General features: G+C 36.2%; 1 protein-coding gene across 2 annotated transcripts in view; it reads right to left on the bottom strand.

Annotated features, from left to right (window-relative positions):
• Positions 1-15,917, bottom strand: part of Znf81 (zinc finger protein 81) — a 143,937-nt gene that overhangs the window by 112,458 nt on the left and 15,562 nt on the right. For both annotated transcript variants that reach the window (XM_013144300.2, XM_013144299.2), the window contains exon 2: positions 2,921-3,142. In XM_013144300.2, coding sequence (XP_012999754.1) covers positions 2,921-2,974 — 54 coding nt within the window. In that variant the 5' untranslated portion in view covers positions 2,975-3,142. The remainder of the gene's footprint in view (positions 1-2,920; positions 3,143-15,917) is intronic.

Raw genomic sequence — 15,917 nt, 5'->3', positions numbered from 1 at the left:
AACTATATAGTGAGATCTGTCTCAAAAAACCAAACAAAAAAACAAATAAACAAAAAACCAAACAAGTCATGCTACAGTATAACATACATACATGTGCTCTGGTACCTGAGCAAAGGAGTTCTGCTGGATCTTTTCCTAGGAATAGAACTGCATCCTCATATGTTACACATACACTTGGATAAGTAAGGCTAAATGTTTTACAGATTGTTCCAATTTACACTCCCATCAACAGTATATATGAGAGCTTATGCTGCTTTCCAACTTTGCTATGATTTCTCGTTGTACTGACATTTGTTACTCTTCTTGATATTAGCCATTTTGGTAGTGGAGAGTGTCTAATGATACCACACTGTGGTTTAAACTTGCATTTCCTTGGTGACTGATAGGACTGAGAACTGTCTTAGGTGTTTATTAACTATTAGGGTACTTTTACTTATTAAACAACTGCTAAACCAGGCCTATAGCTACCAGGAAGTCTGATATTTCTTACTGCTTTGTTGCTCTTCATATATTTTGCATATAAGTCCTCTGTTACTCATTTTTTTTTTTTTCAGACAGGGTCTCACTTGATGCAAGGCTGGCCTTGAACTCACTATGTAGCCCAGGCTGGCCTTGAATTCAAGGGAATCCTGCTGCCTTAGCCTACCAAGTGGTGGGATGACAAGTGTATGCCACAACACTCGGCAAGTCCTCTGTATTTTTAGTATTATCTTTCTCCTTGTGGACAGTGATTTTCTTTTTAATGAAAAGTCAGAGTATAGTTATTTTTGAGAGGATTCTGGAAAGCTGACTATGCTCCTTCTAGAGCTATAGAATGGTAAGTCATTCAGGTACATACATATTTTGTGTGATGGCCTGGTATATGTACTTCACAATAAAAATATATTTAAAAAAATAGATTTAGCCTATGACTCATTAAGTCCATCCATATAGGTATGTTTTAAGAGACAGTGCACACATATTTGTAAGGAGACATGAATAAGAATGTTTATAGCAGCATCATGGTTTATAATTTGTATCAAAACATCTAAAATTCATACAGAACCAAAAGAGATCTAGAATAGCAAAAGCAATTCTGGAGAATGAGGTCAAGGCAGGGCCATCACAATCTTTGATTTGAAGGATAGAAAAAAAGTTTTGAAAATAGGGGAAGAAGGGTTAAAGGGAGAGGAGGAGAATATGAAGAAAAAAAATTAAGATATATTATGTTTAGGTACAAATTCCCTATGATGAATGTGATCATTATGCATGTAAACATGTACCAATAAATATTAATTAAAAGTAAACATAAAATGAGGATAAAAATGGCTCCTATTTCATAAGGCGTTAATATATATAGAGTACATACAATAGTATTGGACATATGGTAAACCCGAACAAGTACTTGTAATTACTATCACTGTGAATTGCACAGCAGGGTAACTATGGTCAATAATAATGTATTAATGTATTTCAAAGTGAGAATAATTTCAAAGATTTCATAAGGAAAAATAATAGGCAACTATGGTGATGGAGATGTTAATTAGCTTGATTTAGTCATGCCATATTTTACATATACACACAAATATATATCAAATACTCCATGCATAATTTATATAATTATGACTTGTCAATAAGTAAATAGAAAAGTATTATTATCACTATGATTAGTACCTACACATTTCAATATATGCAGTGGAGATTTAAATGAATTGGAAGAATTCTGAATTTAATTATTTATTTTTATTTATTTTATTTACTTATTTGCTATCCTACAGATAAAGCCAGGCCTTGCACATTCTAGGAAAATATTCTATCACTGAGCCACACTTTCAGCTCTGGAGTTGAATTAGTGATATATACATAGTAAAATGAACAAATATCTAAACTAGAGAATTGTTAACTTCAGGGAACAGTTGTTGTATAGAAATGGTTATCACAAGATATATACTATATGACTCAACTATAAATTATCACAATAATAAACAATGATGGTAGACCTCACCAAAACAATGAAATTGTTACAGAAAATGAGTATGTGAGCGGAGGGTGTACAGAAAAGTTAAATCTCGATATTTCATAATAGGAAGTTAATAGAAGACGATAGGAAATTAACAGAAGATGCCCTAAACTTTAAAAATTTTATTGAAAAGATTAAAACTATTTGCCTTTAGAAGATGGAATCTGGGGGAACAGAAAATGGCCATTTTTCAAACAAGGTGCTAGAGAACTATTAGAGAACTACTTTTACCACATGTAACTAAAAACTACAAGTTAATTGTGAATTATACCATGGTAAAAATATTAACAAAAATAGGGGCCAGTGCCGGGCGTGGTGGCTCATGCCTGTAACCTCAGCACTCAGGAGGCTAAGGTAGGAGGATTGTTGAGAGTTCAAGACCAGCCTAGGATACAAAGTGAGCTCAAGGCCAGCCTGAACTGTATAGAGAGACCCTGTCTCAAAAAGACAAAAAAAAAAAAAGGGGCCGAGGATATAGCTCTGTGGCACAAGTGCCTGCTTGGCAAGCATAAGGTCATGAGTTTGATTCCTGGTACAAAAAATTAATAAAATGTGTAAGAATGGTAAATGTTATTAACCTTAATATTAAAAAATTTTAAACCCATGAACTTCAGTAAATTAATTAGCAATGAACATGAAAATTCACAAGAGGTAAATAAATGACCAATAAAATAAATAAATAAATAAATAAATGACCAATAAAAATGTGGAGAGACTGAGAACGCAGCTCAGTAGTAGAGCACCTGCCTGGCATGCAGAAGGTCCTAGGCTTATAAGCCCAAGATTGTAAAAAAAAAATGTGTAGGTATATGATCATGCAAAAAATCTTGTAAATGAAAACAAGACACAGTAGTATCCTTCCTTTTTCAGGCTCTGAAGTTCTGGATGAATTCCTGAGCCAATAGATCGCTTCCTCCTTACCTCACAGGTGTTGCCACATCCCTCTGGCTGGACAGAGTTCCTACTGGCTGCCATATTCACACTTGATCTCAAATCTAGTGCTTTCCTGCTGACTTGTTCTTCCCAGGTTCCCAGATCTGGTGGGGTCTGTGTATTCAACTGGAGCTGCTGGGGTCAGACAGAAGATCCTGCAGCTTTCACTAAGGGGTGCAGCCCAGGGATTCTGCAGACACTCCAAGAAATCTGGAAAGACAGTATTCTCATGGTCAGAATCATACGCATTGGCATCACCACACAAATATTTTTCTGGTAGCAGCAAAGTACAGTTCACTGCACTGGATACTAAATAATAGACAGAGTCCTAGAAACACCTATAACACTTATTAATCAACATGGAATATAAGCATGAGATTTGGGCTAAAATTAATAAAGGTTTAAGTTCTAGCTGTCTCATCTTTTAGCTGTGAAACTATAAAAATGTTTTTCTGTTTTATTTTTTAAAATGAATTGAAACTATCTCAATTGGCTGTGAAAATTAAATGAGATGCTGTTTATAAGGGACTCAGCATGAGACTGGCACAATATAAACACTTAACACACATCAACAAGTACTGTTATACAGGTTGAGCATCCAAAATCCAAAAACCTGAACTCCAGAATCCACAGCTTTTTGAGTACTGACAAGATGCCACAAATGGAAATTTGTATATCTGACATCATGTAATAAACAGCAGTTAAAATGCAGGTGCAAAACTGAAAACAACAAACCAGACAGAAGTGCAGAAAAAGGCACCTTCACACACTGTTGGTGGGAATGTAAATTAATATAGCCACTATGGATAACAGTATGGAGATTTCTCAAAACACTAAAAATAGAACTAATGTATAGTCCAGCTAACCCACTCCTATATATGTATCTGCAAGAAATTACGTCAGTATACAAAAGAGATATTTGCACATCCGTGTTACTTGTTGCACTACTCATTATAGCCAAGAAATAGAATCAGCCTAGGTGCGGTCAACAGATGAACCAATAAAGAAAGTATGGTACCTGTATAATGAAATAGTTTTCAGTCATAAACAACTAAATCCTGTCATTTGCAGGAAAAATGGATAGAACTAAAGGTCATCATCTTAAGCAAAATAAGCTACACACAACAAGATAAGTATTGCGTGTTTTCTCTCATATGTTGAAACTAAAAACAAGTAGAAAATAAAAAATGCTGACCTGAAAGTAAAGGCTGGACTACTGGGGGGATAGACCTGGTCAGTATATGATATATGCATGTATGGAAATGTCACAGCGAATCCCAGTGATTTGTACAATTAATGTGTTAAGAAGTAAAATGAAATAAAACATTGAGAAGATACGGGGAGGAAACAGGTGTAGTAAAGTATTATATAAAATTACTTTCAGGCTGTGCATATAAGTTGTATATGAATTACATACGAATATTGAATATAGGCTTGAATTCCATTCCAGGATCTCCATCTCTGTCTCTGTCTCTCTCTGTCTCTCTCTCTCCCTCTCTCTGTCTCTCTCTCTCCATATATATATATATATATATATAAAATTCCACAAGAAATGCAAAATCTAAAACATGTCGACTCTAAAGCATTTTAGATAAGGGATATATGACCTGTAAAAGGAACTATACAATGTGCAGATGCAAGTACTTTATACAATTTGCACAAAAATCCTGTGACATATATCTTGCTGTAATTATTATTATTTAATTTTGTGCATACAAGAATGGGGTATTAATAGTCAAACCCAATTTACCTGGCTTCAAAGTTACAAGGTAGGCCCTAAATAAATGTTGTTCTGCTTAACAGGTGTTGAAAATATGGCTGAATCAAGATCAGGAAAACCGCCAACAACAAATGCTGGAAAGGCTGTGTGGAAAAAGAAACTCTCCTGCACTGTCAGTGGGAGTGTAGATTGGTGCAACCATTGTGGAGGTCAGTCTGGAGATTTCTCAGAAAGCTGGGATTAGAAGCCCCATTTGACCCAGCTATTCCACTTATAGGCATATTCCCAGAAGAACTGAACGCATCATACCACAGTGATATATGTGCACCCATGTTTATAGCAGCACAATTTGTAATAGCCAGATCTTGGAAACAACCTAAATGTCCATCATCTGAGGAATGGATAAAAAAGTTGTGGTATTTTTATACAATGGAGTACTACTCAGCTATAAAGAATGATCACAATGAGATATTTATAAATCAATGGATGCAGCTTGAGACCATATTCATAAGTGAAATAAATCAAACTCACATGTATAAATACCAAACAGTTTCCCTAGTGTAAGAAATGATAAGAATACATAAAAGTAAATGGTAATCATGATTCCCAAACATATTGGTTTGAAGCCATATAATGTTTTCACTCATTAATTGGAATGGTTTTAATCTGGGTTGTTCTATTTTATTGTCTGTGATAGTACAAATAGCTATTTTGAAGAAAACAAGACATAATTGCTAGTGCTGATTTAATATCATCTTGTTTTGAAGTCCCATGAAGCTGTTGTTCATCTGTTTCCACTGGTTTTAACATGTTGTATCTTCTTATATTTTACTATATGCCATAGTATAAACAAAAATTTTTATAGGCAAAGAGATAATATAGAAACCATTGTTCGTCTTCTGTTAGCTGGTTCTAAATACCCTGTAATACTTTCATTCTCTTGAATGGCTTCACAATGTCTTGATATGTTTGATGCTACAGTATACGAAGTTATACTCAAATATTTCAAGGAAAGAGACAGTATGGTGACTACTGTTATGTCAGGTTATCTGGTGGTGAAACACAATGATGTTTAAATTGTTCAGTTCTGACCTGTGTTGTTCTGTTGCTATGTCCTCTTTCATCTCAATCTCTCCCTTTTTTCCTTTTTTTTTAAAAAAAATTATTTTTTCTTATTTTTTTAACTAAGGGAAAACTAAATTTAAAAATAGTGGGATATATTATAGTAATTTTTTTGTTTTCCTATTAACCTGATTTGAACCCCTGTAATGCTCTCCCCATCTTGTTCTGACTGATTTTATTATATTCTGTTTTGTTTGATAGTACCAAGTTTGAGGGTATAAGCAACCACTTTGAAGGCAATAAGATTTACTATGATGCCCATTATGGTTTGACTATTATCTTCTTTTGAAGTCCTGTAAGGTCTCCAATGTAGGTTGTATTGGTCTTGTTCTGTACTGTTTTGTTCAGTTCTACTATACCTGATGATATAGGCAACTCTTTTTAAGATAGCAAGAGGCATTATGGTAACCATTGTTGATCACCTGGTATTCTGTTTTTGCATCATGTACTGTATCCATCCTTCTGTTCTGACTCTGTTTTGCTTTGTCACATTTGGTTTTTTTTTTCCTCTTCAAAAAAAAAGTTATAAGAACTGTGGGAGTAATAAAACCCAAAAGTGTAATTGTTATTGTAAAAAAGAGAGGAAAAGAAAGTAATTTGAAGGATATAACTGCATGCATATTTAAGTGTGTAGGATAGAAGACCATATTACCGAGTTTTTGTTGAATCATTAAACAGAACCGTCTGCAATCTCACTGTATGAATGTCCACTTTGTATGCTTTAATTTTGTAATTTGGACAACTGTTTCTAAGATGACAATATGTAATCTATTAACTAGTGATTTCTTACTGTATATTTTTTTCTTGAAATTCTGTATTACTTGTACCCTTTTCCTGCTTTGTTTTGTTTTCTCTCTTTAAATAAAAAAAAGAAAATATGGCAGAAATTGTGATTAAAAAACACTTAAGTTTCTTGAAATGCCATAAAATATGAGTAGCTTGAGACTAAAATTGTTTAATTATCGCAAAAATATGCACAAGTAATACTATTTCTCCTATTGAGTGAACGAGGGAAAAAAAGAGTGTCTCTATGTCAAAGTATAAGTACAATTTTATACTGATCAACTACTAGAGGCACTACAGATTTAGAACTTCTTAGAAAGGGGAAATGTCTAATTAAAATGGAGATAAATAGTTATGACAATAGATTTAAGAAATGGGATGAAAAAGAAATGAGAAAGTAAAATAAATAAGTAATAAAATAAAAGGCATTAAGTTGAATTTTAAAAGCATAAAGAGGGCAGTGCAGGGAGCTTCACCTCCACTGCCACAGGCGGAGAGAGCTGCGCTGCCGGATAAGGTTTAGGGCCTGCCTAGACTGCACCTGGTGACCTTCTTTCAGTCCAGGGAGCTTCCTACCCAAGGAGGTGGGTTCCTGCATACCATCTGAGCCCTGGAAGAGTTTAGGATTCTTGCTCTGGGTGGTTGGGGACCCGCCCGGCTTGCAACCATGCTGAACTAGGCTAGGCAGATGTCAGGCCTCCCTGGGCCGTGCCCAATGTCCTTCTTTCGGTCTGGGGAGCTTCACTGCTGGAGGGGGAGCTGCGCTGCTGGAGGAAGCTTTGGGCCTATCTGGGCCGCATCCAGTAACTTTCTTTTAATCTGGGGGCTTCGCTGCCCAAGGAGGGAGCTGCACTGCCACAGGAGTCGCAGGAGCCCAGGACACAGGAGACAATTTCGAACATGCCCAGGGGAAGCCTTGGAACAACACTTGAAACACAGAAATATAGGAAAATGACAAAACAAAAGACCAAAATGCAATCTCAAACGACCAGCCCAACCCAAGAAAGCCTAGGAGCCATGTACTTAGAATAAAATATGTGCCATACACCTGAAATACTGGAAATAATAGTAACTAAAATAAAGAAGCAACTCCAGGAAGCTTTAAAGGATTCAAATTAGAAATAATCTCCCAAGTAAAAGAAGAAATGATAAAAGGAATGAATGAGATACCGAACACATCTAAAGAAGACACAGTTAAAAAATTAGAGAAACAAAACAAAAAGATAGAATCCTTGGATGAGCAATATAAGACACAAACAGTACATAATGCAGATTCAAAGAGATATAAAGGAAATCAAAAATTCCATTGAAAGTTGTCAAAACCACCTCAATGAAAGTGAAGATAGAATTTCAGATATTGAAGACAAGATTGCAGCTAGTGGACAGGAAAGATCTCTTAAAAATAACAAGGAATCAGGAAATAATTCAACAGCTGCAAGATTATGCAAAGAAAAACAATATAAAATTGTTAGGGAAAAATGAAAAAGAAGAGGATAACACACATGATATCAAGAGACTATTTACAGAATAGCTGAAAATTTCCCAAACATGAGAATGGAAACTGACATACAGATTAGTGAAGCATATAGAACTCCAAATAGCCATAACAAAAATAAAACTACACCCAGACATATAATAATCATCATTCCAGAAATCCAACATAAAAATAGAATATTAAAAGCTGTTAAAGGGACAGATTACCTATAAAGGAAAATCTATCAGAATCACAGCAGACTTCTCAACAAAAACAATGAAGTCAAGAAGAGCAGGGAGTGAAGTATTTCAGATCCCAAAGGAAAATGATTTGCAACCTAGACTGATGTACCCTGCAAAAGTGTCCTTCAAAATGCATGGAGAAATAAGATACTTCCATGACAAAGAACAGCTGAAGAACTTCATGACCACCAAGCCAACATTGCAAATGATGAAAACAGACACACTAAATGTGTTAGAAGACAAAGTAGGTAAAAATCTTGAAGAGATAGGGGTAGGTAGAGAATTGATGAATAGGAATCAAACCACACAGGAAATACTTCCCAGAATCAACAAATGGGATCATGTCTTATTAAAAAGTTTCTGCATGTCAAAAGAAAACTCCAGCATAGTGAAACCCACAAACTGGGAAAAAATCTTAGTGAACTGTCCCTTAGACAAAGGACTTTGGTCTAAAACATAAAGAATTTTAAAAAATCAGATTCTCGAAATTCAAGGACCCAATCCAAAAAGAGCATCTGAGATGAACACACAGTTCTCAGATGAAGAAATACAAATGGCAAATACATACATGAAAAAATGTTCATAATCATTACTCATTATAGAAATGCAAATTAAAACCACTCTGAGATTCCATCTCACTCCAGAAAAAACGGCAAGGATCAAGAAAACTACCAACAACAAATGCTGGAGAGACTGTGGGGAAAAAGGAACTCTCCTGCACTGTTGGTGGGAGTATAGACTGTTGCAACCACTGTGGAGGTCAGTCTGAAAATTCCTCAGAAAGCTGGGATTGGAAGTCCCATTCGACCCAGCTATTCCACCTCTGGGCATATTCCCAGAAGAACTGAAAACATCATACCCACTGATATATGTGCACCCATGTTTATATTAGCACAATTTGTAAAAGCCAGATCTTGGAAACAACCTAAGTGTCCATCAACTTAGAAATGGATAAAAAAGTTGTGGTATTTTTATACAATGGAATACTACTCAGCTATAAAGAATGCTCATATTGAGATATTTATAAATAAACGGATGCAACTTGAGACCATACTCATAAGTGAAATGAATCAAACTACATGTATAAATACCATATAATTTTCCTAGTGTAAGAAATGGTAAGAGTACATAAGAGTTTATGGTAATCATGATTACCCATTAATTGCTATGAAGCCTTATAATGTTTGCATTCATTAGCTGGAATGGGTTTATCCTCATTTGTTTGATTTTATTATCTGTGAGAGTATGAACAGCTATTTTGAAGAAAACAAGACACTATAATAGCCAGTGCTGATTTAATATCATCTTACTCTGAAGTCCTACCATGCTTTTGTTCTTCTGTTTCCATTGGTTCTATCATATTGTGTCTTATTGGATTGTATTATGTGTGAGAGGATAAACAAATTTTCTACACATATGAGATAATATAGTAGCCATTGTTCGTTTTCTGTTATTTGTTTCTGAATGCCCTGTAATACTTTCATTCTCTTTAGTGGTTTTATAATATTTTGTTATGTTTGATACTATTGTATATGAAGTTAAGCTCAACTATTTAAAAGAAAGAGACATTATGGTAGGTACTGTTAATTACGGGTTGGCTTCTGGTGAAATACTGTGTTGCTTACATTACTCTGTTCTGATCTGCTTTGTTATGTCCTGTTTTGTCTTAATCTCTTTAAAATAAAAAAAATAAAAAATAAAAGAGAGGGAGTTGTCTGAAGATGGTGGTTTGAGAGGTAGCAGGGTAGAGATCCTCTCCAAGAAAAACAACTCAGATGCTGGAATTTAACACCATGCAGAAGACCAGACAAAAGCAGAGGGATTCTCACAACTCAGAAGAAATTGAGGAAAAAGAAAAAGAAAGAAAAAAGAAAGGATTGAAGGAAAAATGTGGACAAAAGGCTGGAACCAGACGCTATCACTGGGGCCAGTCCCATGCTATGCTGGGTGCGGCTTGGAGTCAAGACTCATGGTCATGCTGAAGTCTCAGCCACTCAAATCATGAGTAGGTGAGCCCAGGGCCCTTGGGCAGAGGATGCAGTGCATTGGAGAGCGGAACCAACGTGTAGAGCTTCATTAATGCATGGTGAGTACTCAGAATTGGATCCCATTGAGGCGGTGACTGGCTGAACAACATATCACAGTTGGGCAGAACAGGCCTGAACACAGAACCACAGTGGTATCAGTCGGGCCTCCCCTGACCCAAAGAGGTCTAGTGGGATATGTTTGGGCTGGATCATGACCCTGGTCAGGACCCAGTAGCCAATGACGAAACTGTCCCGAACCTGTGATGTCCACACGGCACAGACTAACGTGCTGAAGGCACTTGAAGGCGCTCAGAGAAGAGCAGTTAGCCCCTAGCTTGCACCTCAGATAACAGTAAACTGGAGAAAGCAGCAAGCCCCTAGCCAGCATGCTTCAGAAAAATCATAAGCAATACAGAAAGGGCCTGAGACCTCCACCATACACCTGTCTGAAAGAAACCAGAAACATGACAAGAGAAAGAAACAAGAAAAAGCCTCCAGCCAATGACCCAGGGAAAATAAGTCCAGGAGAGGTAAATACAGAAGAGATCCAGGGCAGCAATCACACAATATCAGCCACAGCATCAGCAGAAATAAATATTTTCATGACCTCATAGACAAACTTAAAACTGAAATTCTAGACAGGAGGGACTGGGCGGATCTGGGGCACCTGCATCTGCCTCCTTGTGTGTCTAGAGGACTGAAGATATCTCAGCAAACAGGGGAGCATCGCAGGTTCCAGAGGCCCCGCAGCCTGTGGTAACTGCTCAGCGTACTCTGCCCAAAGCCCAGACTGTTCGGGACCCTCCGGGCTTACGGGTGCAGTGAAATGGAGAGGTGGGTTTGAGGCATCTACATCCGCCTCCCCATCCCGACTGCGCTTGGAGAACTGTGGAGCTTCCAACAAGCAGGGGGGCGCACAGTGTCCCTGAAGCCCAGCTTATCTGGAACTACAGAGTTCTAATCAGGCAGAAGAGGGCCATTGGTTCTACAGGCCCAGTGGCTTGGGGTAACGGGGTGCCAGAGGCTCAGGAGCTGCGAACATACAAGGGGATTTCCAACAGACCTTGAGGAAGCTTTCAAATAATATTTGAACCACAGAAATATAGGAAAATGACAAAACGAAAGACCAAATTACAATCTCAAACCTCCAGCACATCTCAAGAAACCCTAGGAGCCATGTATATAGAAGACAATATATCCCATTCACCTCAGATATCGGACACAATAGCTACTGAAATTAACAAGCAACTCCAGGAAGCTTTAAAGAATTTCAAACTTGAAATAATCTCCCAGGTAAAAGAAGAAATAATAAAAGAAATTAAAGAGATTCTGAATATATCTAAAGAAAACACAATTAAAAAATTGGAGGAACTAAACAAAAAGATACAATCCCTAGATGAGCAATATAAGAAACAAACAGAATACATAATGCAGATGCACAGAGATATACAGGAAATAAAAAACTCCACTGAAAGTTGTAAAAAATGCCTCAATGAAAGTGAAGATAGAATTTCACACCTTGAAGACAGAATTGCAGCTAATGAACAGGACAGGAAAGATCTTTTAAAAATAACAAGGAATCAGGAAACAACAATTCAACAACTGCAAGATGATGCAAAGAAAAATAACATAAGAATGATAGGGATTAATGAAAAAGAAGGAGACAACCTAAAGGATGTCAAGAGGATATTTAGAGAACTAATAGTTGAAAATTTCCCAAGCATGAGATCAGAAACCGACACCAGGATCAGTGAAGCATATAGAACTCCAAACAGTCATGACCAAAATAAAACTACACCCAGACATATAATAATCACCATCCCAGAAATCCAAGACAAGAATAGATTATTAAAAGCTGTCAGAGAGAAAAGACAGATCACTTATAAAGGAAAACCTATCAGAATCACAGCAGACTTCTCAGCATAAACAATAAAGTCAAGAAGAGCATGGAGTGAAGCATTCCAGATTCTAAAGCAAAATGATTTCTAACCTAGACTGATGCATCCTGCAAAACTATCATTCAAAATTGATGGTGAAACACGATACATCCATGACAAAGAACAGCTGAAGAACTTCATGAACACCAAACCAACCCTGCAAAAAATATTGAAAAACAGTTTACATACACAAAGGAAAAAAACCACTAAGCAAAGCAGATAATTAAACAGAACAGAAAGATAAAGATGCAACATCAGAGAGATAATATGTCAACAATAAACCAGCATTTAACAGTAATAACCATTAATATAAATGGTCTCAATGCACCAATCAAAAGAAACAGACTAGCAGAATGGATCAAGAAATAAAATGCAACCATATGCTGTTTAAAGGAAACCCATCTAACCCAGAAAGATACTCACAGACTGAAAGTCAAAGGATGGAAAACAATACTTCATGCAGCAGGAATCCAAAAAAAACAGCAGGAGTAGCCATTCTGTTTGCAGACAACGTGAACTTTAAACCAACAATGACCATAAAGGAAAAAGAAGGTCACTACATACTCATTAGGGGAAAACTCCAAGAGGAAGAGATAACTATCTTAAATATATATGCACCAAACTCCAGAGCACCCAGTTATATAAAACAACTATTAACAGAAATGAAAACTCAAATTATCAGTAACACAATTGTAACAGGAGACCTTAATACGCCATGGACACCAAGGGACAGATCAACCAGACAGAAAATGATGAAAGAAATAACAGAACTGAATCACACCTGCAAACAAATGGATTTAATAGACATATACAGAATGTTCCACCCAACAGCATCAGAATACACATTCTTCTCAGCAGTCCATGGATCATTCTCTAAAATAGACCATATATTAGCTCACAGAACATATTTAAACAAATGCAAAAGAGTTGAAATTATCCCTTGCATGTTATTGGATCACAGCGCTCTGAAATTAGAAATTAATGATAAAAGATACTGCAAAAATCCCTCAAACACATGGAAACTGAATAACACACTCTTGAGTAATCAGTGGGTCACAGAAGAAATTAAACAATACCTAAAGGAAAATGAAAATGCAGATACAACTTACCGGAATTTGTGGGATGCAATGAAAGCCATCCTCAGAGGAAAATTTATTGCACTGAGTTCCCACATCAGGAAATCAGAACGAATACAAATAAATAACTTGATGCTACACCTCAAACAGCTAGAAAAAGAAGAGCAAGTCAAGCCCAAAGCCAAAAGAAGGAAAGAAATTATAAAAATCAGAGCAGAAATCAATGCAATAGAGACTAAGAAAACAATCCAAACAATTCAACAAATCAAAGAGTTTGGTTCTTTGAAAGAATAAATCAAATCGATAAGTCCCTAGCCAACCTTATTTAAAAAAGGGAAGAAAAAGCTCAAATTCATGCAATAAGAAATGAAAAAGGTGAAATCACTACAGACCCAATAGAAATACAGAAGATCATCAACACCTGTTTCAAAAACCTCTACTCTCAAAGGTCTGATAACACAGAAGAAATAGACAGATTCTTAGAAACATATGAAGTACTAAAGCTAGATCACGAGGATGTAAAACTGTTGAATAACCCAATCTCTGTTAATGAAATTGAAAATGTAATTAAGGCCTTACCTACAAAGAAGAGGCCAGGCCCAGATGGATTCATTGCAGAATTCTACAAGAAATACAAAGAAAACCTAATGCCGACACTCCTCAAACTATTCAATGAAATTGAAAGGGAAGCAATCCTTCCTAAGTCATTCCTGGAAGCAAATATTACTCTAGTACCAAAACCTGAGAAAGACCCAACTAAAAAAGAGAACTATATACCGATCTCCCTAATGAACACAGATGCAAAAATCCACAATAAAATATTGGCAAATAGGATCCAGCAAATCATCAAGAAGATTATACATCATGACCAAGTGGGATTCATCCCAGGAATGCAAGGAGGGTGCAACATAGGTAAATCAATAAATGTAATCCACCATATCAATAAAGCCAAAAGTAAGAATCACATGATCATTTCTATAGATGTAGAAAAAGCCTTCGATAAGGTGCAACATTCATTCATGATAAGAACTTTACAGAAAATTGGAATAGATAGTCTTTACCTCAATATAATAAAGGACATTTATGACAAACCAATAGCCAGCATGATACTAAATGGCCAAAAATTGAAAGTCTTTACTTTAAAATCAGGCACAAGACAAGGATGTCCTTTATCACCACTCCTATTTAATATAGTACTGGAAGTACTAGCCAGAGCAATTAGGCAAGAGAGAGAAACAAAAGGGCTAAAGATAGGAAAAGAAGAAGTTAAATTATCATTGTTTGCAGATGACATGATACTCTACATAGAAGACCCCCTAAACTCTATTAAAAGACTCTTAGATACAATAAATAAATTCAGTAATGTAGCTGGATACAAAATCAGTGCTCAGAACTCAATAGCATTCCTATACACAAACAACAAAATCACAGAGAGGGAAATAAGAGAAAGTGGACTATTCACATTAGCAAGCAAAAAAATGAAATATTTAGGAATTACTATTATGAAAGAAGTGAAAGACCTATCCAAGGAAAATTATAATACCCTGAAAAAGAAATTGAAGATGATCTCAGAAAATGGAAAAACATCCCTTGCTCATGGACAGGAAGAACAAACATTGTGAAAATGGCCATTCTCCCAAAACTGTTATACAGATTCAATGCAATCCCAATAAAAATACCATCAACATACCTTATAGATCTAGAGAAATCACTACTAAAATTCATCCGGAACCAGAAGAGACCTAGAATAGCAAAGGCAATTCTAAGCAGCAAAGGCAAGGCAAGAGGCATCACAATCCCTGACTTGAAGTTACACTACAAAGCAACAGTAGTAAAATCAACATGGCATTGGAATCAAAACAGAGCTGAATCAATGGAATAGATTAGAAGATACAACCACAACTACAAACACACTCAACTACCTTATCTTTGATAAAGGAGCCAAGCAGGTTCACTGGAAGAATGACAGTCTCTTTAATAAATGGTGCTGAAAAAACTGGCTCTCCATTTGCCGAAAACTAAAGCTAGACCCATGTCTATCACCATGTAATAAATTAAAATCTAAATGGGTCAAAGATCTGAATATTAAAACAGAAACACTAAATCTATTGGAAGACAAACTGGGTAGAAACCTTGAAGACATAGGAGTAGGTAGAGAATTCATGAACAGGACTCAAACAGCATGGGAAATATTTCCCATAATCAATAACTGGGACCACTTCTTATTAAAAAGTTTCTGCATGTCAAAAGAAATCTCCAGCACAGTGAAAAGAAAACCCACAAACTGGGAAAGGATTTTAGTGAACTCTCTCTCCAACAAGGGACTCTTATGTAAAATATATAAAGAATTAAAAAAACTCAGACCCCCAAAATTCAAAGATCCAATCCAAAAATGGGCATCTGAGATGAATATGCACTTCTCAGATGAAGAAATACAAATGACAAATAAATACATGAAAAAATGTTCATCATCATTGGTCATTAGAGAAATGCAAATTAAAACCACACTGAGATTCCATCTCACTCCTGAAAGAATGGCCAGGATCAAGAAAACCAACAACAACAAATGCTGGAGAGGCTGTGGGGAAAAAGGAACTTTCCTGC

This window comes from Cavia porcellus, unplaced genomic scaffold (assembly GCF_034190915.1).
Source record: "Cavia porcellus strain 051 isolate PalLab524CR breed Dunkin Hartley unplaced genomic scaffold, mCavPor4.1 scaffold_3, whole genome shotgun sequence".
Lineage (NCBI taxonomy): Eukaryota > Metazoa > Chordata > Mammalia > Rodentia > Caviidae > Cavia > Cavia porcellus.
Note: the sequence above shows the minus strand (reverse complement) of the source record. Positions and strands in the feature narration are given on the sequence as shown.